Raw genomic sequence first — 25189 nt, 5'->3', positions numbered from 1 at the left:
ATTTAACCTATCCTTCCCACAATCTAATCCACTCATTTCTCCTCCCACGATCTTATTCTCTCATTTCTCCTCACTATTTTTGCATTTGTAGGAAACACAATGACACCGTCGAAGAAAGCTGGTGGAGCACCGTAGCCAGCAATCACCAAAACACAGAGGGGAGGAGGTCGGCAGCGGCCATGCGGACGGCGACGAGACAACGTGACGCAAAGAGGGAGGAGGACGTTGGCGATCATGCTGGTGTTGGCGGAGGAGGTCACTGGCCACGCGGATGACAGCGGGGCAGCGCAACACAAAAAGGGGGGAGGATGCCGGCGACCACGCTAGTGACCATGAAGCAAGATGATGTGAAAGGGAGGACCGGACGAGGGTTGGACCTCTGCTGCCGACATGAAGAGCGTGATGTGTAGAAGGAGATGTTAGACCAGATGCCGACGCAACTAGCCCTGGCAAGGTCACCCGACTGATATCGCTGCTTGCCCTTGTCCTCATGTACACAATCAGCTTGCTTATCTCTCCCATACTGGTCGTTTGTTTCCCGTGGCCGAAATAGAAGAAGACAGAGGTAGGTTTTGTTAGAGAATTTTAGTGGTATTGTAGCCTATTTGTAATTTTGTTGTACTTTATTGTATTAATCAATAAAGGTGTTTCATTCTATTTTGACTCAATGTTGAATCCATTGATCTCTTGGTGTTGCACTCAGTATGTTAGAATATTACATTCCGTTGAAACAATCTTGGTTAAGGGTTGGAACATTTTTATCTGTTCGTGAAACATCCGTAATATTTTCGTTGAAACAATTTTTATCGACAGCACCGTCCAACAATTTACACCAATTTGGACGTGTGATACATAGCAGTCCCCAAGTGAAACTGACCACCAGTTGAAAGGTATACAAAGTGAACTTATTCATCTAAAAGACCGCAGAGATGGGCCGTGGGCCGTGGCCTGCGAAACGCAGCGTTCAGGCCCATGAGCATTTATTTTTTAAAAAAATATTTCACAACAAAAAAGAGAACGGATAAAATCCATCGAAAAAAAAAACTTTCCTACGCATCCTCTCCTATCTCCATCCACGGCGAGCACTCATCCAAACCGTCCATCCACGCGCACAGTACACACACATAGTTATCGTCTCTCCCCCCGATGAGTCACCACCCGTGTCTTCGAGAAACGCCTCGCCCGACACCGTACGTGGCGCCACCGCCGCGCCTGCCGCCTGGACACGTCCGGCTCCTCTCCACGCCGCGCTGGCCACCGTCCACCGGCTCCCGCACACGTCTCCCTGTCTCCCTCCACCCATGCCGTGGCAATCGAGCTCATCTCCTCGCCTCCTCCGGCTTATAAATGGCGGCCACCACCTTCACCTGCTTGCACACCACAGCAAGAGCTAAGTGAGCTAGCCACTGATCAGAAGAACACCTCGATCTCCGAGAGTTTTTTTTCAGCTTTAGCTTAAGCAGGATGGAGCACCAGGGGCAGCACGGCCACGTGACCAGCCGCGTCGACGAGTACGGCAACCCGGTCGGCACCGGCGCCGGACACGGCCAGATGGGCACCGCCGGCATGGGGACGCACGGCACCACCGGCGGCATGGGAACGCACGGCACCACCGGCGGCATGGGGACGCACGGCACCACCGGCACCGGCGGCGGCCAGTTCCAGCCGATGAGGGAGGAGCACAAGACCGGCGGCGTCCTGCAACGCTCCGGCAGCTCCAGCTCAAGCTCGGTACAAACATTTTGCCCCCAATTCTTTACCCCCCCAGTAAAACCTTGCGTACAAATTCGTTGAAAAATTTTAATGTCTTTGTGACAGTCTGAGGATGATGGAATGGGAGGGAGGAGGAAGAAGGGGATCAAGGAGAAGATCAAGGAGAAGCTCCCCGGCGGCAACAAGGGCGAGCAGCAGCATGCCATGGGCGGCACCGGCGGCGCCTACGGGCAGCAGGGCCACGGCACCGGGATGACCACCGGCACCACCGGCGCACACGGCACCACCACCACCGACACCGGCGAGAAGAAGGGCATCATGGACAAGATCAAGGAGAAGCTGCCCGGCCAGCACTGAGCTCGACACACCACCACACCATGTGTCTGCGCCGCCGGCGACGGCCGCCACGTCACCTTCCTGAATAATAAGATGAGCTAGCCGAGCGCAATAAAAGGAAAAAAAAAATGTTACTGTCGTGTGATGAGTGTGAATGTGTGATGGCGTTCTCCAGTACGGACCGTGTCTGCGTGTTGTTTGTACTGTGAAAGTACGCTGTGTATGTACGTCGTATGTGTACAATTCCGCTTTGTTGAAATACGTATAAATATATACTGTGTGTACATTATACGGTGTATATCTCATCGTGCATATGTACACAACGTTTTGGTGATCGTTATAATGTTCATTTTTTTCCTTATTCTGATCAATCTGGATCATAGGCTCGAGAAATTGCTATAGATCAACGGCCGGAAATTGCAGAACAAGAAAGTGATCCTATTGAGTATTAGAAATGATTGATCGTTACTACCTTATAAGAAGGGCCCCGGACTTTTGTTCTCGAATAAGTAAAAAAAAAACGAAATGATTGCGCGTCATCCCGATAGAAGGGCAAATACTCCGTAATTGTCCTCGCCGTAACCTTAAAAAAAGGCACTCACTGTGGAATGAATGTACAAAATTAGTTTATTATAGCATCCAAAGTTTCGAGTCTTCCCCGGTCGGCTATCTTTCCTAAAAAATCATAACTTGCATATGCATTTAAAACAAAATCAATCTGTTCAAATTGAAGACATGAATTCAGGTAAGCATGTTTAACCATAAAAGGATATTGCATCGCGCGTTGAGCACAGGTACGATCGGTCTATCCCTTTCTATATTTGATGAGTAATTTTACCCTTTTCTAAGGAGGTACCACTTTTTCCTTTTTTTATACCTCTCGATATATATTTAATAAGGAGGTACCATTTTTTCTATTATAAATTTGATATCTCTTAATATATTAATATATATTTGATGTTCTATTATAAATTTGATATCTCTCGATATATATTTAATAAGGAGGTACCATTTTTTCTATTATAAATTTGATACCTCTTAATATATTAATATATATTTGATGAGTAATTTTACCGTTACGAGGAGGTACCAAATTTTTTATTACTAGAAAAAATATCCATTGTAACGGGTGAAGCCTATTTTATCTTATTATTGTTATTTGGTTTAGAAAAAAATATCCATTGTAACTGGTGAAGTATATTTTATCTTATTATTGTTATATGGTTTATTATTATTATATGGTTTAGTTAAGATGCGATTTACTGTAGCAGTTCGCTTGGGATATATTTTTAGAAAATCATGAGCTACAGTTAAGAGTCCGATCATCTCAAATTAGCATACGAGTTTTTTTAAACATATTTCTTATATGATTTCTTATGTATTATCAAAGTGAATGCTCTTAAAAACCGACTCAAATATGGAGATATATTTCCAAAAGCAAATGAACTTAAAAACTGACTTATACACGGATGACGTACCAAAATACCGGCAAAAGCATCTTCAATTTTTATATTTATAGTAGTAGAGATAGAGAAGAGATATAGATTACCGACTCAAATACGAATATGTATTTCCAAATGGAAACGAACTTAAAAACCGACTCATACACGGATGACGTATCAAAATACCAGCAAAAACATTTTTAATTTTTATAATAGTAGAGAAGAGATATAGACTAAAACAAAAACATAAAATTAAAACCAACTCAAATATGGATGACGAATCACAGAAACATCTTTAATTTTTATAATCGACTCAAACATAGATGACGGACTGCATAAACATTTTCAATTTTTATAATAGTAGAGATAAATTTGATACCCCTCGGTACCGAGATTTTATGAGGTATCAAATTTTGGTATCTCATGTTACCAATGGTACCTCTTCACGCTAGAATTGCTCATTTTTTATTGGTTTTTGCTAGACTTGATCCGTTTCCCGTTTTGTAGATTTTGTCGTTTTGTTACCATCATGCACATATGTGGTCCTAGACTAGAGAGTGTAAAGGAACGGCCTAATATCTTTTCTCTTTTTTTTATTTTTATGACATTTTTCTAATCTGGTTTAAAAATTTTATGCATAGAGTTTCTATACCTAATAATTTCTATTTAAGAACTAGGGTAGCCCTCGTATTCGTGTAGGCATGCATATTAGTTTGTCTTGTAAATAGGTTTAACAAAATAAATCCAAATTAAATGAGGCATTTTTCCTTTTTAACTGAATGTTTTCTCTTGTAAATAGGCTTAACAAAAATAAATCCAAATTAAATGAGGCATTTTTCGTTTTTAACTGAATGTTCATCGTCACTCTTTTTTAAATCTCTTCGAGAAACTTTTATTGCTATTCCTCTCTTTAATTGATTAATGCATGGATGTGAATTAATAAAAATAGCAAAGTTCTTTAAAATTATATTTTTTTTATTTTGAATTTAGTGAGTGAGTGATTTTAATTTCATTTTTTTTATTTTTTTATAAATTTATTTTGTGGGATTTCAAAATTGTATTGTGTTGTGTTGTATTTTTGTTCTTCTTTTAAAACTTATTTTATTATTTCGAATTTCAAATATTTATATATATTCTACATGGACTCTTATTATATTTTTATTTACAATTTTAGTGAAGATTTTATTTTATCTTTTAATGCTTCTTTTAATTTTTTTCTGAAATTAATTACAAATTCCTCGTAGTAGATCTACCATCGTTGTTTACCTCCGAAATTTTAGATAGTAAATAGCTCAGCGCTGAATTGAATGGCGTTGACTCCTTCTGACCTGGCCAATTTTTGCTAGCTCGGATGAAATATCAGCGTTAATATGTATGGCGCTAAAACGTTACACCTCTGAGTCAACGGCCTATTTTTATAATAAGTTTTTGGCATGGTCTATTCTTAAAATAAGTTTTCTCAAAGGGTCAATTTGTCAAAATTACGGTATTCATCTCACAGATAATCTCGCTGACATCCTCATCGCTGAGCCTCTTTCAATGCATTGGCTATGATGTGATGAAGCATAGCACGGAGATAAAGTCGTCTTCTGGTCTTTGTCGAACACGCTGAACGCCTCCATCGAGGAGTCCTTGTCCTTTTATCTAATCATCGAATGCGCCATTAGGGCCACAAACTCTGATGGAAATCGATGTTGCCACTGTCGTCGGTGTCCACCTTGTTGATCATGTCCTGCAGCCTCGCCTCCGCCGGATTCTGGCCGTGGCAGAGCTCGACAATGGAGATGAAGCCGGCTTCTGGTTTTTGTTGAAGACATGGAACCATTCCTGCAGCTCTTCCTCGGAGTCCTTGGCCATCTAATCATCTTGAATGCTATTAGGCTCAGGAACTCTCCTAGAAGCCGATGTTGCCGGCATCCGCTTCCACTTTGCTAATCGTCCAGATCTGCCTCCGTCGGGTTCTATCCTAGAGTACCTAACATGGTTTCGAGGTCTTTGCTGGTGGTAGAACCTGGACTATGGACTCAAATATTTAAATTCGGCTATTGCTTTTAAAATACAAATTTTGTTCTCAAATTTATTACAGTGTCACGTGTAGCTTAGGAGCGTTTGCAGGATTTTATGTCTTAAATTGTTGAGCTAATTATAAATAAAATAATGGTCCATACATGCATATTCATAATTGAATATACAACTTAAAACATATGGGACTTAATTTAAATGGAGGGCACTACGCGTCGGGCGCCCGATCTTGGGTGGGAAAAATCGGACGCTCACGTCAGCTGACGTCAGCACGCATGCATGCATGCATGCAAAACTATTTTAACTATTTTTTCTTTTAAATTATTTTAACCAAATTATAATCCGATTGCACCATTAAATTCGTTGCAATTAAATCTTTAAAACAAGACTGCACATGGATATATTCCGATGAAAATTTTTTTAGCTTATTATTGAATTATTTTTAAATATTTCACGTTGTTTCACCAAGTATATCAGAATTGTTTCACTAAGTAGATCGAAAATGTTTCAATCGTTTAAATCGACCGTTGTTTCACCTTATATAAAAACAATGTTTTAGCAAATAGCGAAAAAATGCTTGAATTCACTACAACATTTAATCTATATATATTTAAACATCACGAGTACACTAGGTGAAACATTTTTGGTGCAACAAAGGATGAAACAGATTTTCTTAATAGAGGGTTTCCATAATATGTGTGTGATTTGTTGAAAAAAAAGTTTCAATTCACTGCAACATTTTATTCATACATAGTGAAACATTATGAGTGCACTAGGTGAAACATTTTTAGTGAAACAAAAAATAAAACGAATTCCCTTAATAGAGTGTTTCCAAAATATGTGGGTGATTTGTTGCAATGGAGTATGTGGTGGAGACACGTGGCAGGGGGTAGGGGCACTGGTGGGGCCCAGGAGGCAGAGCCCGTCGCGGGGGGAGGGAGCGCCCAATTTTTCTCCCTCCCCCGAGCGACCGACGCAAAGGATTATTGAATTTAAATTTTGATTGTTTCTTTGTTTGAGTTTATCCTAGAAAATTAGAAGGAAAAGAGAGGCAGAGGCCGGTACGTATGTGTGTTCAATTCTTCATCGCACGGGGATTGATGTGCCTGATAGGATGGGGTACTTTGGGTTACTTTGAGTTTCTATTTAAATAGATTTAATCTAATAGTATAAAATTATAGGACCATTTATTTAACTGAAAATCAATGATTATATCAATAACCTTTTTGCTTCTTGTAACTTATAGGACTTGCTCTAATTTATTAGTGTGCCAAATGACGGCTTAAGAGCGTTTAAATAAAGTTTAATAAACTTTGTATAATAAATATAATATATGATTGTTAATAGACTTAACGTTTTGTTTTTTCTAATATTTTTTCTATAGAAAATTATTTAAAAAATTCATACTGATCTATTTTTATATGTTAACTAATACATAATTAATTATATGCTAATCTATCTCATCGATTTACGTGCCATGTGCCAGAAGATATACGTTTCTAACTTATGGTCTGTTTAGTTCGCGAAATGAAAATTTTTTAGCTATCACATCGGATGTTTGATCGGATGTCAGAAGAGATTTTCGGACACGAATAAAAAATCGCCTGAAAACCACGGGACGAATCTTTTTAGCCTAATTAATTCGTCATTAGTACATGTGGGTTACTGTAGCACTTATAGCTAATCATGAACGAATTAGGCTCAAAAGATTCTTCTCGCGATTTCTCTTCTAACTGTGCAATTAGTTTTTTTAATTTAAGTATGTATTTAATGTTCTATGTATTAAAGATTTGTGCAATGGTTTTGAGAAAAAAATTTTGGGAACTTTAAACCTGGCCTCAGTCATACCTCAAAACACATCCTTGTCGACGAGTCGTCGTCCTTCCCCGATGCGGCGATAGTCCACCGGGCATCCGTGAACTCCGTATCATCACGATCGCTCGTTCCCCCACCGGCCACAACAGATATCGAACACGTGCATGTCTTCTTATCCATCTCTATCCATCTGCATGGATATGATGGTATGCATGCAGCACGCGCGGTCATCTCCCCCACACAGATAACAAAGTGTCCAGAAGAACCCAACGGAAACACAGTACGTGGCAGCAGGTTGCCGCGTGGCACCACCGACACAACGCGCTACTGCAGGCAGCTCGTACACGTCCCTCCTCCGCCTTTATTCCCTCGATATTGCCAGCTCCGCCTCCCGGCTCACCCATGCGTCACACGTACCCCCATCTTCCACGGCCTCCTTCCTGATGACCAAATTAAGCTTCCATTTTTTTTTAACTCCAGTAGAGAGATCACACGTACACAACCCACAGTCTCGCCGCGGTATAAATGGCAGGGCACCCCGGCCAGCTGCTTTGCTGCATCGATCGACGGCTTTGACACAAGTCATCTTACTGATAGCAACAACACTAGCTGGAACACTTGGGTACACGAGTTCAGGGATCTAGCCAGAGCTAATTAAGCGGAGAGTTATTAGCTTTTAATTTGCTTGAGAGGATGGACAACTACCAGGGGCAGCACGGCTACGGCGCCGACCGCGTCGACGTGTACGGCAACCCGGTCGGCGCCGGCCAGTACGGCGGCGGCGCCACCGCGCCCGGCGGAGGCCACGGAGCGATGGGGATGGGAGGTCATGCCGGCGCCGGCGCCGGCGGCCAGTTCCAGCCGGCGAGGGAGGACCACAAGACCGGCGGCATCCTCCACCGCTCCGGCAGCTCAAGCTCCAGCTCGGTACGTTCACTGTCGTCCATTCATAAATCTAATTAATCGCCTCGCTTCTGAATTCCTTTATTTAATTTGAGTTGTACTCGTGTGCGTTTGTGCAGTCGTCTGAGGACGACGGGATGGGAGGGAGGAGGAAGAAGGGAATCAAGGAGAAGATCAAGGAGAAGCTGCCCGGCGGCAACAAGGGCAACAACCACCAGCAGCAGCAGATGATGGGGAACACTGGCGGCGCGTACGGGCAGCAGGGCCACGCCGGGATGACCGGCGCCGGCACCGGCGTGCACGGTGCGGAGTACGGCAACGCCGGCGAGAAGAAGGGATTCATGGACAAGATCAAGGAGAAGCTGCCCGGCCAGCACTAAATTAATAAGCTTATATAATTGACAGCCGGGGCAACACGTCGTCATGTGTGTAGTAGTATCTATCGTTTTAATCTGCGGAATAAATGACGTGCACTGCAGTGTATAGCGTCCTCGAAGAGAATAGTACTACTGTTTGGGCGTTCGCACGTGTTGGGTTGTACCTATAGCTTGTGATGCCATTGCAAGCTTTGTATGGTGTGTGTGTACACAGGTTTTTAGTGAAGTGTGTGACTTTGTTTTGGAATTTTCATGTGAATTTCGTAATATTCTACGGTACGCCATGCTTCGAGTCATCCTTTTTGATTGGAACTCCCATGTGTAAGTGTTTCTTGATTATAAGATTAATTTGGAGCCTATCACTGTGCTCTCTACTACTCTTTTCTGGTAGTAGAAATTAAGCAAAATGAACTGTCGATTTCGTCTGATTAGATCATTTGTACTATCTCTTATACTAACCCAATTAGCAATAACATGGGTATTATTGGAAAAGGAAAGTAGTAGAAATATGGAGGGTATTATTGAAAAAAGAAAATACGAAAGGGTATAATCGCTATTTCGTTATTTATGTAGTAACTAAACCTTTTTCCCTCTCTTTTTGCTTTTCCGATGATTTTGCGATGAAATATGAGTGATGCTAACCATCATAGAATCATAGTGCCAACACATCTACCATAGTTTACACGAAGCTAAATCTGTCGGGAGATCTCGTCGATCCCTCTCGATAAGGATCTCGTCGGTATCGCGGCTTTATATGTTCTCTTTGTACTCTCATATAAACTGGATTAGTGCTATTACCTTACGTGGGATCTGAACCAATATAATATCTATTTTTCTCGGTTTTGATGTCGTATCGTGTAGATCCTCGTATCAACGTATCTCAATACTTTTTTATCCGGTCTACGGCTATCCCCCGTCGACAAGTAAATAACACCAGACCATTGTACTAATAGCACCAGAACATCGCTCTAAGATTTCTTAACATTCTGGATAGAAGTTTTCATATTTTTCACACATTGATTATAATTATTGAATGTATTCTTATTGTTTCACTATTTTTTTAAGGGTTGTATTTGGTATTATTCGGTTTTAAGTAGTATCTACTTTTTATGTAAATATTGCATGGTATTTTTATGAGCTTTATATTTGTTATGTTTTAGTGATTACTATTTGTTTCGATTTTTACGGAGAGAGGTAAAGAGAATGGAAGGATGCATGTAGCTAAGACAAGAGCACGCATGATATAATAACTGCTTGTTGTATTTGGTATTATTCAGTTTTAAGTAGTATGTAGTTCGTATGTACATATTGCATGATATTTTTATGATCTTTATATTTGTTATGTTTTACGGAGAAAGGGAGGTGGAGAGAATGGAAGGGTGCATATAGCTAATATAAGGGCACGCATGATACAATAGCTGCTTGCGAACGCAGCAGCGTACGTGTCCAACCGTAGTCATATCTCGTTTTACAAGACCATTTCTACCATATCATGGTTGATCCGTATATTTTAATCAAGATGTTATTTAGATCAATCGAACTTATAAATCGCACAGTTAGGTTCTAAATATATCCATGATCCTGATTTAATGTGTCACATGTAGTCTAACTCGTCTTTGATAGATCTAAGGACCACGTGCACGTCTTCACAGTAGTAAACTCGTTTGCATTTAACCCCTCCAAAGCTCACAATGGCGAAAAAAATTACTCTTAGCCCCATTGCTCTATTTTTTTTCAGGGAGGGTGTGAATTTTACTGGCTAAATAGAGTGATTACAATCCCGTGGGACAAGATCATGAATACAAGTTGGAGCATCAAGTCTTCACACCGCATTATGTCTAGTCCTTCTGGCTAACCGAGCTAGTTCATGAGGCACTCTATTATCCCATCTTCCAACATGATTTAGACAGATCTTAGGAAGTAAACCAACAAAACTCTTCGCTTTCACCAACAAGGCACACCATCTCGATTTATTTTGCCCAAGGGGCATGAGTTTAATCACTTCTGTGCAATCGGTTTCAAGGACCCACATGCACGTCTCCGCAGTAGTAAACTCGTTTGTATTTAACCCCTTCAAGTTCACAGTGGCGAAAAAATTACACTTAGCCGCTATGCTCTCAATTCTTGCCAAGCCAACTTCTCTCTACTCTACTCTCTCTCTCTCTCTATCTTTTCCTCTATTGAATTAGGGAGGGAAAGCGATAGCAACGTAAAATCCGGTGGGGGGGGTAGAGAGAGGGCACAAAGAGCAATGAAGAGGAGGGAGGCGGGCATAATGGGAAAAAAATTCTATCCGGCAGTGCCGCACCAAGCCTCTCGTGCGGCACCGCGCGAACTAGCGATGCGTGTCCAGCTATCGCCCGCGCGAGCCGCGTCTATTGCGATTTCGTTGGAGCCGAGCCGATGCCTATCGCGACGAGTCCAAGCCGCAAGCCCGCACCTTGAAGTCGAATCGTCGCTCTCATCTGCCGCTTCGTGCGCCCACCGCTTGTTTCATCAGAGCGACCTATGATCTTCCTTCTTTCTTGTTCATAACAATTGATCGATCTAGTGTGTTTCCTTGCCTGCTGCACCGACGATCGAGCCATGTTTGCCGTCTCTGCTTGACGATTCCGCTCAGAGCATGGACGACCCTGCCGTGCAGCCGGCCATAGGCGGCAGGACCTCGTCGCATCCCGTGCTACGATCAACCCTAACACCGGAGTCAGATGGCATCGTCGAAATCTCAATGTTGGAGCCGTGTTCTGCTGATGCAATTGCCCTTCCTTTATCCTCAATTCCTACCATCGAGCCAATGGAAGATGCTTCAATGGGTTCAGCAGAGCCGATGGAAGATGCTTCGATAGGTTCAGCAACCACAATAGCTCCAACAGAGGTAAATAGCTCCGAACAAACTTTCTTGTTCACAACAATCTGATATATTATCGGTATATGTAATTCGTTCAAAATTTTCTTATTATACTGTTGGTGGATAACATGAATGGTCAATCTGTAATAGTACCTCAAGTTGGAATGTCTTTCAAATCAGAAAATGATGCGTATGATATGTACAACTCATATGCCAGGAAAATTGGTTTTAGTATTAGAAAGAGCACCACAAGATTGAGACCAGTCAAGACTATATACCAGAAGCATATAGTTTGCAGTAACCAAGGAGAACGAGGAAAGCACTCATCACATGTCACTTCAAAAGAAAATGCTACTACAAGGACGTGTTGCAATGCTCGTGTTCAATTCAGTATAAGTCGTGAGGGAATTTGGACAGTGCAAAAGGTTGTCCTCGAGCACAATCACTATCTTGCTAGTCCAAATAAGAAACACATGTTGAGGTCCCAACGTGATAGAGGCGGATAAACTTCTAATCAGTCAAATACGAGAAGCTGGAATACAACCAGCCCAAGTGTATGAGTTTTTCAAGCAATGGTATGGAGGAGCTGAGAATGTTCCATTCTCGCGGATGGATTGCAATAATTTGATTGGCCGTGAGCAGAAGAAGTACTTGCCATCCAATGATGCACAAACGCTACTGGAGTATTTGAAAAACAAGCAGTTAGAGGATCCTACTTTTTTTATGCCATACAAGTAGATCAGGAGGATGGTCGGATAGCTAATTTCTTTTGGGCAGATGGTCAAGCTATCATGGATTATGCATGCTTTGGTGATGCTATGTCATTTGACACCACATTTCAGACTAAAAAGTTTGAAATGCCTTTTGCTCCCCTCCTTGGAACCAACCATCATAAGCAGACAATTATTTTTGGGGCTGCACTGTTGTATAGTGAAATGATTGAATCATTTGTTTGGCTTTTCAACACATTTCTAACAGCAATGTCAGGCAAGCATCCTAGCACAATTTTCACAGATCAATGTGCTGCCATGGCAGCAGCAGTAAGGATAGTATTTCGAAACACAAGGCACCGTCTTTGTATATGGCACATTTATCAGAATGCTGCTAAACATCTTAGTCATGTAATTGCTGACCATCCTCAATTTCTTGCTGATTTTAAGAGTTGTGTTTACGAAGAAAGGTCTGAGGCATACTTCGACAAGAAATGGAATGAGTTGTTGAGTAGTTATAAGCTTGAGGAGAACTCATGGTTGTAGAACCTATATAAGTTGCGGGTTCATTGGGCTGCTGTCTTTCGTGATTCTTTTACTGCTGATATGACCTCTACTCAAAGGAGTGAAGGTATGAACAATGTTTTCAAGAAAAGGTTTCGTAGAAAGCTTTCCCTATCTAAACTCCTAGAAGAATGCGACAAGTGTGCAATGAGTCTTCGTGATAATGAGTTGGATGCAGACTACAAATCACGACACTCTACCCCTGTCACTTATATTCGAGATTTACCAATGCTGAAGACTGCAGCTGAGTTGTATACAAGAAGGCTTTATTCAGAATTTGAGGAACACTTTAAAGAGCAGTTTTCTTTCTCATGTAAATTCCTGAAATCTGAAGGGTCAATCATGACTTATAAGGTGATGCCTATGGAATTCCAGGAACAAAACAATAACATGTTCTTGTCACATGTATGAATGCATTGGTATGTACAAGCATTTTTCAATTGCACTATAGTTCACAATATATTTTGCTTAAAGTATTTCTACATGTTTGACAGGTATATTGTGCAAGCATGCTCTCCGAGTCTTTAATATCAATGAGGTTTTCATCTTTCCGAATCTTTAATATCAATGAGGTTTTCATCTTGCCAACTCAGTATGTACTAAATAGATGGACAAAATATGCAAAAAGAGGTTTTTATTTTGAGAAGAAACAAATAAGTGACAATGAAACTTTGAGAACGCATGCAGCGCGCATCTCTCGGAAGGCGACATCTGTTGCACAGTATCAAAAAGAACTTCTTGATGATATGGAAAAAGCTATAGACAAGTTGGACCTAGAAGCAGATAATTCACTGAGCAAAATACACACCAAAACTTATGAGGTTTCTGAAAGTTCTAATGGATGTGTTGGAGACATATTAAAAGGTAAAGTATCAATCAGAGTTCCTCAGGTCATAAAAGGTCCAAAGAATAAAAGATCAAAAACTGTACTTCTAAAGAAGAAAGGGAAGAAAGGAAATGCTGCTAAGAAAAAAGGTAGTGCTTCTCACTTAAAAATATTTTTTTACATCTCTCTTGTTAGCTAGTAATATTGATTCCCTTTTATATTTGTAATCTAAAGGAGAAGATCCAAAGAAATCAACAGACAATGGAGAAATGATTCAAGATCCAGATGAATTGATTGTAAGATTAATGATCTGGCTTTCCTTCCAATAATTCATTTAGCTGCACTTGGCCTGAATAATTTCATTTTTTTATTAGGGCTCTTTTGATGCAAACATTGATGATAATATGCATGAAGATTTTTCAACTATGGTTGCTCCTCCGATCCATGGAGAATATACAAGTCTTTTGTTTGGACTAGATCAAGATGCCATGGCTGCTCGGAAGTTACATTTTGATTAAATAGGAAATTATGGAACATGTAAGGTGTAGTCGTGCTTTGGCAATTATTTATTGACATGAGACTGTAGTTTTGCTGTGCCAGCAGCCTAGACCTTCTTTGTCTCTGCATCTGGATACCCTTTTAGCAGCCTGCTGAGAGCCTTGGTGCTCCTTGTGATTGGTTTGAAAGCTGGAATTCTGGAAACCCCAGCAGTTTGTATTTTCCTTTTCCCTTTTGTTTCTTTAAGTACTGTATGAACTCTTATGCTTTCAAGTAAAAGCTGGAAGGGGTAACCGTCTTTTGTCTAAAAAAACAAGACTGTAGTTTGCCATTCCACTGTTTTGGAGGTTTATAATAAGATGTTGGGCTTTATTTTGTGGAGATTTCCTATGTTTTGGAGATTTATAACCAGATGGATGCAAATCTTGATGAAATCTGGAAATATGTATTCATATGAGATCACTGTATCCAATCTGATAAGTAGAAATTACAATGTGCTCATTGACAACTGTTTACAACACCATATATTCACAGCATGCAAGACCATTTGGTCCAGATTTCAGAAGAAAAAGACAACCAAAACAATGCCCTTCAGGAGTAGTACAAGGCTATAAGCTAATTTAGCTATATTGGCCATATGCACTTCAAGTTCCTTATCTGCAGTGGACACTGGACAGACTATCAGAGTCTCCAGCTCCTCCTTTGGCGCTGCTACCTTCCATTTCTCTTTTCCTGGAGAGATAACAGATGTGTAGTAAGTCACTGTTCGCAGTAATATTCAGCAAATTAGCACTGCAATTTTGAAGAGCTTTAGTGAAACAACAAATATTCAGAAATAGCTCCATCTCCCAAGTGGACAAAATATTTGCAGAAGGTTCAGATAGTGAGTAATATGATTATGTCGACAGAAAACTTCTACAATTTCCAGTTGTGCTAGATTATTAAGAAACACTAATTTTACATCCTTCATGAACACCAATCCGTACATGAGAGAAAACTACGCTAATGCATTTAATCATTCCAAATTTTCAATCAAGCAATTAGAATCGAATTGCATATTTTCAAAAAACATACCTTCTTGCTGGCCTGCAGCTGCTACTGCTCCCTGTAGACCTGCTCACTCCTGCGGCGCTGCTGCTGCTCGGCTGCTCCTGCTCACGCGCAGCGAGCTCCCGCGCCGCCGCCGGACTCCTGCTGCACTGCTGCTCCGGCTCACGTGCTCCCGCGGCGCCACGCTGCCACCGGCCTGCTGCTCGCGGCTCGCGCGGCCGCTCTGACGCTCCGTTGTCCGCCTGCCTGTCGGCTGCCGCCTCGCGGCCTTGCGCCAACGCGCCGTCGCCCGCTGTAGGGGGGACTCAACTCCGAGGAGCAGCAGGGCCCTTATAGTGCGCCGCCACCGTTTCAGAAGCAACAGCAGCAGCCGCCGCCGGCCGTTGCCATAGCAGATGAGAGCGACGATTCGACTTCAAGGTGCGGGCCTGCGGCTTGGACTCGGCGCGATAGGCGTCGGCTCGGCTCCAACGAAATCGCGATAGACGCGGCTTGCGCGGGCGGCAGCTGGACACGCGTCACCAGCTCGCGCGGTGCCGCACGAGAGGCTTGGTACGGCACTGCCGCATAGATTTTTTTCCGGCATAATGTGGTGTCCTAATTTTTATAATCACCATCAAAGCTTGTAGTAGTAGGCTGGAAACACCTATAGTATGGGTGTCATTACTTTAATAATTATTATTATGATCACTGTTCTAGAGAGTCGAAGTAATGTAATCGATTTGGGAGTACCGTATGTAAGAAACTAATTAAATACAGATTTGTTACCATGGTGGGTTAGGTAGGGGCAGAATATAAACGCTTTATAAGATGTTCTTTTGATTTTGATAAGGTTAAAATTTGAAGATTTTAACCATGGATCAGTACACATCCAAATATAATTTACAAATAGAAATTTATAAGAGTTATAGACATAACTTTATATTCCCCGTAATTATTGATTTCATACCGGTGACAATATATTTTAAGCCAAAATAAGGGTTACAAAAGGTGAACTGTGGGAGCATGTGCCGTTTTCTAATTCTAGATAGAGCCCGAGGTAAACACATACGTGGCGGCCGGTGGCCGCATGGCGTCACCGACCCGGCGCGCTACACGCACACGTCCTTGCTCCGCCTTTATTCCCTTCTACGCACCAGCTCCGCCTCCTGGCTCACCCCATGCACGTACACGTACCCCCCTCTTCCGTACCCTTCCTGACCTACACTTCGGTTTTTTTATGTACTTCTCCAACCTCCAAGATCAGTATAAATGGCACGTACGCTACCCTTCTGTTCCCCTGCATCGATCACAAGACACAAGATTTTTCACTGATAGAATAGCAACACTTGGGTGAGAGATCAGACGCGTGTTTGAGAAGATGGAGAACTACCAGGGGCAGCACGGCTACGGCGCCGACCGCGTCGACGTGTACGGCAACCCGGTCGCCGGCCAGTACGGCGGCGGCGCCACCGCTCCCGGCGGAGGCCATGGCGTGATGGGAATGGGAGGGCATCACGCCGGCGCCGGCGGGCAGTTCCAGCCGGTGAAGGAGGAGCACAAGACCGGCGGCATCCTCCACCGCTCCGGCAGCTCAAGCTCCAGCTCGGTACGTTCACTGTCGTCCATTCATAAATCTAATTAATCGCCTCGCTTCTGAATTCCTTTATTTAATTTGAGTTGTACTCGTGTGCGTTTGTGCAGTCGTCTGAGGACGACGGGATGGGAGGGAGGAGGAAGAAGGGAATCAAGGAGAAGATCAAGGAGAAGCTCCCCGGCGGCAACAAGGGCAACAACCAGCAGCAGCAGCAGATGATGGGGAACACCGGCGGCGCGTACGGGCAGCAGGGGCACGCCGGGATGACCGGCGCCGGCACCGGCACCGGCGTGCACGGTGCGGAGTACGGCAACACCGGCGAGAAGAAGGGCTTCATGGACAAGATCAAGGAAAAGCTTCCCGGCCAGCACTAAATAAGCTCGACCGGGTCGTCACCAAATATGTCGTGATGTACGTGCAGTTTTATATGTTGTTGAATAAACTAGCGTGAAATGCGAGTGATGGTGTCTTCTGCCTTGGGACGGATGACACATTGTCTGTTGTGTTCTCGCGTCCGTGTCGGTTTTACCCTTGAAATGTAATATGGTGTGTGTACACACTAAGGTTTTATTGAAGTGTGACTTTGTGCTTGTGTTATTTGGCCGTACGTCTGTGGTGCTTGAAAGTAGTTTTTCTTCCATTGAAATTTCTAAGAGTACTTGACTCTACAACTTTTCTTTGAGGGGTACTTAACTGTACAACTAGAGATGAGTAATTTGGCCGTTTCCTCGCAGTTAGATTCGGCCAGTGGCCCGAGTTGATTCGTTAAGGAGGGACAGTTAACTTTGAGTGCAAACATTCAGGGAAGCGGAAACATGGAGCGCTTATTCAGAGCATTGGATTAGAGATGAGAATGAGAATGAAAAAGGGTGATAATAGAACTGGTTGGGAGGGATGCTCCAGCAGGCCTCACAAATCGTACACGACAATGTGTATTAAACCAAAGCGTCCAAATTCAAATAAAAACACTATGCTAAGATTTTGTTAATAGTGTGGTAAATGAAGGCATTCAGGATAGCTCATAACACTGTGTAGGGTCGGATTGTAATCAAACAGGAGAAGGTATCTGAGAAACCGCATTTTCAGGTGCCCTGTTTGGATGCTTGGCCTGTGTGGCGCAGCCAGAGCCCCATGGGCTTCTTTAGTTGCCGAAAAATCATGGGCTTCTTTAGTTGCCCAGAAATTTTCGCCCCTCATGTTACATCGAATATACGGATTCACATTTAAAACATTAAATATAGTCTAATAATAAAATAAATTACAGATTTTGTCAGGGAATACGTACGGATTCACATTTAAAATATTAAATGTAGTGTAATAATAAAATAAATTACAGATTTCACCAGGAAATACAAGACGAATTTATTAAACCTAATTAATTCATCATTAATAAATGTTTACCGTAGCATTATATTGTTAAATCGTAACGCAATTAGGCTTAAAAGATCCGTCTCGTAATTTTCCCGTGAACTATGTAATTGGTTTTTTTCTACATTTAAAACTTCCTACATACATGTGTCCAAATTTTTAATGCGACATCGTCAAATTTTGTTTGGAAACTGTTGCGTGCTGCCGTAGCCACAGCTGCAGAACCACCTACGATCTCCTCTCTGGAAAAGCGACTCTAGGGTGAAAAAGAACTTCTCTCCGGCCCCTTCATTTGAATGTGCGGTGACATTCAGGTCGCTGCCTTGAGTTGAGGCGGTTCGGCTTCTTCTCGCTGTTTTAGTTCCAACTTTTTTCTTCAAACTTTCAACTTTTTCATCGCATCAAAATTTTTCTTTTTTTGATAATGTAAATGTGTTATATCTCCAGCCTCTGCCCGTAGGCACACAGCCAAAAAATTCAGACGTGAACAGAAAAGTTAAAAAAGGCGAGATGGGACAAACTCCCAACTTCTGCCGATGATATGATCTACTAAAATAATATTTTTTTTCAAAATCACGTAGATTCTATTATGAAATTCTGTAGGTACTACGCCATCCAAAATGGAATAAAAGTTCATTGGCTACTAATTCCAAGCGTGTAGCACCATTGCGCATAGTATCCTGTTGTTCCTGTGAAAGCATCATACACCAAGAGTGGAGCCAATTGGAACACATGAAGATAATCTGCATGATGGTAGGCATTTTTTTATGGTTAAAAACTATATCATTACGGCAACGCCAAATTGACCAACATAAAGCACTAGCTCCAAACAAAATCATTTTTTTGTAGGTCTAGGCACTCCCCTTAGCCAGTCACCAAAAATATCTTTTGCATTGTGGGGAGGGGGGATGTTGAAGGCAAAGAAGACACATCGCCAAGCAAAACGTGCAACATGACAGTCAAAGAAAAGATGTTGGATGGTCTCTTGTGTGTTACAAAAACAACATTGCTTGTTTCCCCTCCAATTTCTCTTTATGAGATTATCTTTTGTCAAGATTACTTTTTTTGAAGAAACCACATAAATACTTTGATTTTTAGTAGTACCTTTACCTCCCATAAGATCCTCTTGTGGATTCTTATATTGGAATTGATGATCGCATTATACATGGATTTGACCGAAAAATGGCCATTTTTATGTAGCGACCAAATAAAGCAATCCTTTTCATTTGACAGGGTTATGTTAGCTAGTCGAGAGATTAGATCGTTCCACTCAACTAACTTTGGTCCTACAATTGATCGTCAGAATGAAACATTCAACGGTGTTGTGCTCATAACCTCTGCCAAAGTAGAATGTCTTTTTCGGACCACATTGTACAGAAAAGGATATTGATATTTGAGAGGTTGCAAGCCCAACCATGTGTCTTCCCAAAATCTTATTTCCATCCCATTACCAGGTTTAAAACATCCATACTGAAAAAATTGATCTTTTACTTTCATTAGGCCAGCCCAAAATTGGGATGTTCCTGGTTTGTGTGACATGTGGGAGAGGGGTTTACCCCTTAAGTACTTGTTGCGCAAAAGGTTTTGCCATAGGCCATCACCATTAAGAAGCTTGAATAGCCATTTGCTCAACAAACATCTATTCATGATATCAAGATTTAGGACACCCAGTCCACCTTGATCTTTTGGCCAGCATATATAATCCCATTTTGTTAACCTATATTTCTTTTTCTAGCTATCACTGCTCCAGAAAAAGCTCGATCGGTAGTAATCCAGTCTTTGAAGTACACCTCGAGGTATTTCAAAAAAAAGATAACATGAACATGGGAAGACTCGAAAGAACCGAGTTAAGAAGAACCAATCTCCCACCATAGGAGCTGTTTTTGCCCTTCCATGTGCTAAGTTTTCTTTGAAACCTATCCTCCACACATTTCCAATCAGAATTTCTAAGTTTTCGATAGTGTATGGGGATTCCTAAGTATTTGAATGGAAAGGAACCAAAGTTACAACCAAACAGTTGTCTATATTGGTCCTCCATTTCCTTGGCTCCCCCAAAGAAGAAAATTTCACTTTTATGAAAGTTTATTTTCAGCCCCGAGAGATGTTCAAACACACAAAGAATGGCTTTCATGTTTTTTGCTTGTTCAAAATCATGTTCAAGAAATATTATTGTATTGTCGGCATATTGGAGAATGGACAAACCATCATCCACTAAGTGTGGAATTACCCCTCTAATTTGGCCATCGACTTTGGCTCTTTCAATAAGAATGGCTAACATATCAGCCACTATGTTAAAAAGAATTGGGGACATTGGATCCCCTTGTCTCAAGCCTTTGCATGTCCGGAAATTTTTTTCTACATTATCATTGACTTTGACACTTACAGTTCCTCCTTCAACCCAGTTGGAAATCCAATTGCACCACGATTGTGAAAACCCTTTCATTCGTAATGTCTGCTGAAGGAACTGCCATTTAACTTTGTCATAAGCCTTTTCAAAGTCAATTTTGAATATGATACCATCCATTTTCTTTGTGTGTAACTCATGGATAGTCTCATGCAAAATCACCACCCCTTCCATGATATTTCTATTTGGCAAAAACGCTGTTTGGGTTGGGCGAATGACTTTGTGAGCAACCGTTGTAATCCTATTAGTGCCAACTTTTGTAAAAATTTTAAAGCTGACATTCAGTAGGCAAATAGGCCTATATTGTTGAATTTTGATTTGCATCAGCCTTTTTTGGCAGTAGCACGATGATCCTAAAGTTTAGGTTATAAAGGGATAATGTCCCTTTATGAAATTCTCTAAATAGAGCCATGAGATCATTCTTAACAATCTCCCAAAAGACCTGATAAAACTCTGCAGGAAAGCCATCTGGACCTGGGGAGGAGTTATGATCCATTTGAAAAATTGCCTTTTTGACTTCCTTTTCTGAAAATTCAATAGTAAGGATGTCATTTTCCAAGTCGGACACTTGAGGAATATCATCAGTCCATCCCTCTATCATGGATACATGATTATGATCTGGAGGACCAAATAATCCTTTATAATAATTGGTAATGTATTCTTTGAGATTCCCCTCACCCGTTATTATAGTGTCCTCTTGTTCCAACTGGAAAATCATCTGCTTACAATGTTTACCATTGGCTATCAAGTGATAATATTTAGTATTACTATCCCCCTTGGAGTAAATGATTTGTCTTAGATCGCTGGTACCAATACAACTCTTCCTCCCTTAACAGTTTTGCCAAATCATTTTTGGCCTGCTTCAACGAAGCTAACTCTGTGTTGGAGAGAGTTATGTGTTCGGCTTTTTTGTTTAGTGTGTCAATTAAAGCTAAAAGCTTTATTTTTTGTTTTTTATATGTGCCACTTAAACTTCGCGCCCAACCTCTTAAATGTTGCCTAAGGTGGACGATCTTGTGTTTCCAACGTTCCATAGGATTCTTTCCCTTGTTTACGCTTTGCCACTCTTTGGCTACCATCTCAAAGAATCCATCCCGCTCTAGCCAGCCTAATTCAAAACGAAATGGCGGCTGATTGCCGAAATGTGCATGCGAGCCGGATCTCAGTATAATTGGAGAGTGGTCTGAAATGGCTCGAGGTAAGGCTTGACACGTAACTAAAGGATATTTTTGCTCCCAGTCAGTGTTCATTAACACTCTATCCAACTTCTCATAAGTTGGATTTTCGAGGTTATTGGCCCAGGTGAATTGTCTCCCCGAAAGATCAATCTCTCTCAAATTGAGACTATTGATGACCGCATTAAAAAGAAAAGGCCAACGAGGGTCAAAAGAATTATTATTCTTTTCTTCGGGTGATCTAATGATATTAAAGTCCCCCTACCAATAGAGGGTATGACTCCTTACCACAAGTCTGAGCTAGTTCCGTCAAAAATTGTTCTTTTAACTCGGGTTGAGCAACACCATATACTGCCATTAAAACCCATTTGAAACCATCCTCTTTATTTCTTAGAAGAAACTTCACATAGAAGTCCCCTTCTGAAATTTCACCTATATCAAAAACATTTAAATTTACTCCTAAAAGTATTCCTCCTGATTGCTTGATAGGAGGTTTCTCATGCCAAAGAAAATCTTTTCCACCACAAAGGTTTTTAAGATTTGAAGGGGGTGAATGATGGTTTTCTAGTCTCAAGAATAGCAATAAAATCCAAATTTTGCTCCTTAACACATTCAGATATAAATCTAAATTTAGATGCATCACCAAAGCCACAACTATTCCAAAATATTCCTTTCATTTCTTAAACTTATTAGCTTTCTTTTTTGACCAGTCAAAAGAGGACATACCACTTTATGTTTGATTTTGGTCAAAATCTTCCTCATTTGAGGTATGGCCTGAGATACATAAATTTTTAACTTTTTATTTAATCATTCTAATTTTCAACAAAACTTTTAATTTTGGTTAAACACACCCTTAAGTTGATTGTTTCTCGTGGTCAAGTCTAATCATCTATTTTTTTCCCATTTTTTCCTGGGCTGGCCGGAGTCCGGCAACCATGTCCCGGCGACGGTGTAGCTGCGTTGTGGTTGCACACTGTTGCATGTTCAGGACGCCCATCGACGCAGCGATTTGAGTGGAGGAAGTAATCAAATTTAGCCAGAAAACTTATCAAAAACCGATTTATAAAATTTAGGCATTGTTTAGTTTCTAAATTTTTTTTCACAAAAATATCACATTGAATCTTTAGACATATGTATGGAGCACTAAATATACATAAAATGAAAAACTAATTGCACAGTTTGCATGAAAATCACGAGACGAATCTTTTGAGCCTAATTAGACCATGATTAGCCATAAGTGCTACAGTAACCCACGTGTGCTAACGACGGATTAATTAGGCTTAATAAATTCGTCGGTTTCTAGGTAAGTTTTGAAATTAGTTTTTTTATACGTGTTCCTTCCAATATCTGATTAATTATCCGATATGACACACATGAACTTTCTTTTCGCGAAATAAATGGAGGAAGTACGTTTCTAGTGTTTCCAGAAAAAGTACTAGTTTGACTTGTCAACATGAAGTAAGTATCAACGAAACTAGTGGTTGCAATGCCGTCGACGCTTAGAAAAAGTACTACTAGACGCAGAATAAAGGAGGGAACGTCCGGAAATCCACGTCGCACTCCTGGACACTTGAATCAGTGGCAACCATCGTTTCTATTATTGTAATCCAGATCCCACACACTATTAATTACTCGTACATCATATTATCTATCCATTACTTCCGTTGTGTCTCATCCCTTCCAGAGAATTCGCATGCTGGCCGTGTACGTACGTGGCGCCGCGCTGATCGACATGCATCCTCTCGCTGATCATGCTCGATCAGCATTGTTTAGCTTTACGCCCACCTGGATCACAATGTGCCGTGCTGTCCTCGTCTCTGACATGATCCGGTTGCAATATTTTATCCCTCGCCGGAGCAGCATAAATACCCAGCAAAACCTTGCAGTAATCGGAATCCATTCAGTGCCAATCAGGTAATCAGTGTGAGAGTCTTTTCAAAGCGAAGGAGCAAATTAGCTTTTGTGTTGTAGATCGAGCAGGCTAGGTATAGCGAGAATGGAGTACCAGGGGCAGCATGGTGGCCACGCCAGCAGCCGCGCCGACGAGCACGGCAACCCTGCAGTGACCACCGGAAACGCACCCACCGGGATGGGCGCCGGCCACATCCAGGAGCCGGCGAGGGAGGACAAGAAGACCGACGGCGTCCTCCGCCGCTCCGGCAGCTCCAGCTCCAGCTCATCCGTACGTCGTCTTCCTCCCAAGTTTATTGTATTTTTTCGGTTTGATTTCAGAACTGTTCGGATTGTAGCCACTTTTATCCATTTCAATATTTGATAGTGTCAAATTTTGACATATTTTGGTACTACCAAATTTTAATAATCTTGGTTGTATTTAGTTTAATATCTTACCAAAAGATAATAGAATTTTAATTTAAGAATGAAAAATTCTAAAATTACCAAAGTTTGGCAGGATAGCATTAGCACGAAGGTATTTGGTTTAGTGTCTTTCCAAAATTTAACAATGCTAAAATTTTATATGGTTAAAATTGGTAATAAAGTGAACAAACCTTTCGTACTCATGGTCTGAATAATGAAACATATATACTGCCAATTGCTGACCAATTTGCAGTCTGAGGACGATGGGATGGGAGGAAGGAGGAAGAAGGGGATCAAGGAGAAGATCAAGGAGAAGCTCCCCGGCGGCAACAAGGGCAACAACCAGCAGCAGCAGCAGGAGCACACCACAACAACGACCGGCGGCGCGTACGGGCCGCAGGGCCACGATACCAAGATCGCCACCGGCGCACACGGCGGCACCGCCGCCACCACCGCGGACGCCGGCGGCGAGAAGAAGGGCATCGTGGACAAGATCAAGGAGAAGCTCCCCGGCCAGCACTGAGCTGCTGCATGCCATGTGTGTGATCGGTGTTTCGATCCGACGATCGACTTCGATCACAAACAACGAAGGATCTCCCTCCTGAAGAATAATAATATTGTGTGTCCTTGTATATCTGTGTGTGTGTTCCGGGTAAACAATAAAGTCGTGATGCAGCCACGGCATGTGTGCGTACGTGTACGTAGCACTGTATGTAAGTGCGCGTGTGGTATATGGCGTGTTGGTTAATTTTCGTATATTATTTGGCTCAAATTATATATTTTAAACATCTATGTGAAATCTGTTTATCGTGACAAACGGGGCTACCTATAGATTTCTAGTTTCGAATCTAGAACATTTTTCAATCAATGAATGTAGCCTATTTTAAATGAAAAAAAAACAATCATGTCAAAAATCATCAATCTAGAGAAAGAAACGGTTGTCAAATTTGGTTGTCAAATTTAGTTTTGTTGACGGAGTGTAAATGAGTGTAACTATAAATTGAAAATATATAATAACACGAATCTTGGTGTAAGATCTCGTAGACGAAAAATTAAGAGATAAAAACGTAGAAATTTATCGCAAGTGAAACAGAAAAACCGCTTACATATTAAGCAGCACCTCCCCGTGATCGTAAAATACTACTCCTTTCTCATAAAAACCAGGACTGAAATGCTTCCTATCCCTCCGTTTCATATTATAGGACTTTCTAGCATTGCCCACATTCACTTTAAAGGAATAAATTCA

At 41.6% G+C, this 25189-nt stretch overlaps 4 protein-coding genes, 1 long non-coding RNA gene and 1 pseudogene across 5 annotated transcripts; 5 read left to right on the top strand and 1 right to left on the bottom strand.

The window, feature by feature from the left end:
* Positions 1–1187: 1187 nt before the first annotated feature.
* LOC4350454 (water stress-inducible protein Rab21-like) lies at positions 1188–2420 on the top strand. Its single transcript, NM_001423195.1, has 2 exons — positions 1188–1731; positions 1819–2420. Exons 1-2 carry the CDS (start codon positions 1465–1467, stop codon positions 2068–2070), a joined length of 519 nt encoding a protein of 172 aa, NP_001410124.1. The 5' UTR covers positions 1188–1464; the 3' UTR covers positions 2071–2420.
* A 5461-nt stretch (positions 2421–7881) lies between these two features.
* On the top strand, positions 7882–9011 carry LOC4350453 (dehydrin Rab16B-like). The gene is made up of 2 exons (NM_001423194.1): positions 7882–8255; positions 8351–9011. The coding sequence occupies exons 1-2, from the start codon at positions 8022–8024 to the stop codon at positions 8609–8611; spliced, it is 495 nt and encodes a 164-aa protein (NP_001410123.1). The 5' UTR covers positions 7882–8021; the 3' UTR covers positions 8612–9011.
* A 2220-nt stretch (positions 9012–11231) lies between these two features.
* Positions 11232–14074, top strand: LOC136354176 (protein FAR1-RELATED SEQUENCE 5-like; annotated as a pseudogene).
* Positions 14075–14479: 405 nt separating this feature from the next.
* On the bottom strand, positions 14480–15547 carry LOC112936912 (uncharacterized). Its single transcript, XR_003239388.2, has 2 exons — positions 15129–15547; positions 14480–14786 (listed from the first exon to the last, which is right to left on the bottom strand). It is a non-coding gene; the product is annotated as an uncharacterized lncRNA (long non-coding RNA).
* An 840-nt stretch (positions 15548–16387) lies between these two features.
* LOC4350452 (dehydrin Rab16C-like) lies at positions 16388–17276 on the top strand. The gene is made up of 2 exons (NM_001423193.1): positions 16388–16692; positions 16788–17276. Exons 1-2 carry the CDS (start codon positions 16465–16467, stop codon positions 17052–17054), a joined length of 495 nt encoding a protein of 164 aa, NP_001410122.1. The 5' UTR covers positions 16388–16464; the 3' UTR covers positions 17055–17276.
* A 6242-nt stretch (positions 17277–23518) lies between these two features.
* Positions 23519–24856, top strand: LOC4350451 (dehydrin Rab16D-like). The gene is made up of 2 exons (NM_001423192.1): positions 23519–23809; positions 24197–24856. The coding sequence occupies exons 1-2, from the start codon at positions 23624–23626 to the stop codon at positions 24464–24466; spliced, it is 456 nt and encodes a 151-aa protein (NP_001410121.1). The 5' UTR covers positions 23519–23623; the 3' UTR covers positions 24467–24856.
* Positions 24857–25189: the final 333 nt, after the last annotated feature.

This window comes from Oryza sativa, chromosome 11, assembly GCF_034140825.1.
Source record: "Oryza sativa Japonica Group chromosome 11, ASM3414082v1".
NCBI classification, from domain to species: Eukaryota; Viridiplantae; Streptophyta; class Magnoliopsida; order Poales; family Poaceae; genus Oryza; species Oryza sativa.
The sequence above is the reverse complement of the archived record's forward strand: the minus strand, read 5'-3'. Positions and strand labels throughout refer to the sequence as shown.

Excerpts from the sequence above, each read along its gene's own strand:
- LOC4350454 (NM_001423195.1), top strand. The coding sequence starts at position 1,465 with ATGGAGCACCAGGGGCAGCACGGCCACGTGACCAGCCGCGTCGACGAG. Across the intron at positions 1,732-1,818 it reads GCAGCTCCAGCTCAAGCTCG|TCTGAGGATGATGGAATGGG; the intron begins GTACAAACATTT and ends TCTTTGTGACAG.
- LOC4350453 (NM_001423194.1), top strand. The coding sequence starts at position 8,022 with ATGGACAACTACCAGGGGCAGCACGGCTACGGCGCCGACCGCGTCGAC. Across the intron at positions 8,256-8,350 it reads GCAGCTCAAGCTCCAGCTCG|TCGTCTGAGGACGACGGGAT; the intron begins GTACGTTCACTG and ends GCGTTTGTGCAG.
- LOC4350452 (NM_001423193.1), top strand. The coding sequence starts at position 16,465 with ATGGAGAACTACCAGGGGCAGCACGGCTACGGCGCCGACCGCGTCGAC. Across the intron at positions 16,693-16,787 it reads GCAGCTCAAGCTCCAGCTCG|TCGTCTGAGGACGACGGGAT; the intron begins GTACGTTCACTG and ends GCGTTTGTGCAG.
- LOC4350451 (NM_001423192.1), top strand. The coding sequence starts at position 23,624 with ATGGAGTACCAGGGGCAGCATGGTGGCCACGCCAGCAGCCGCGCCGAC. Across the intron at positions 23,810-24,196 it reads GCTCCAGCTCCAGCTCATCC|TCTGAGGACGATGGGATGGG; the intron begins GTACGTCGTCTT and ends ACCAATTTGCAG.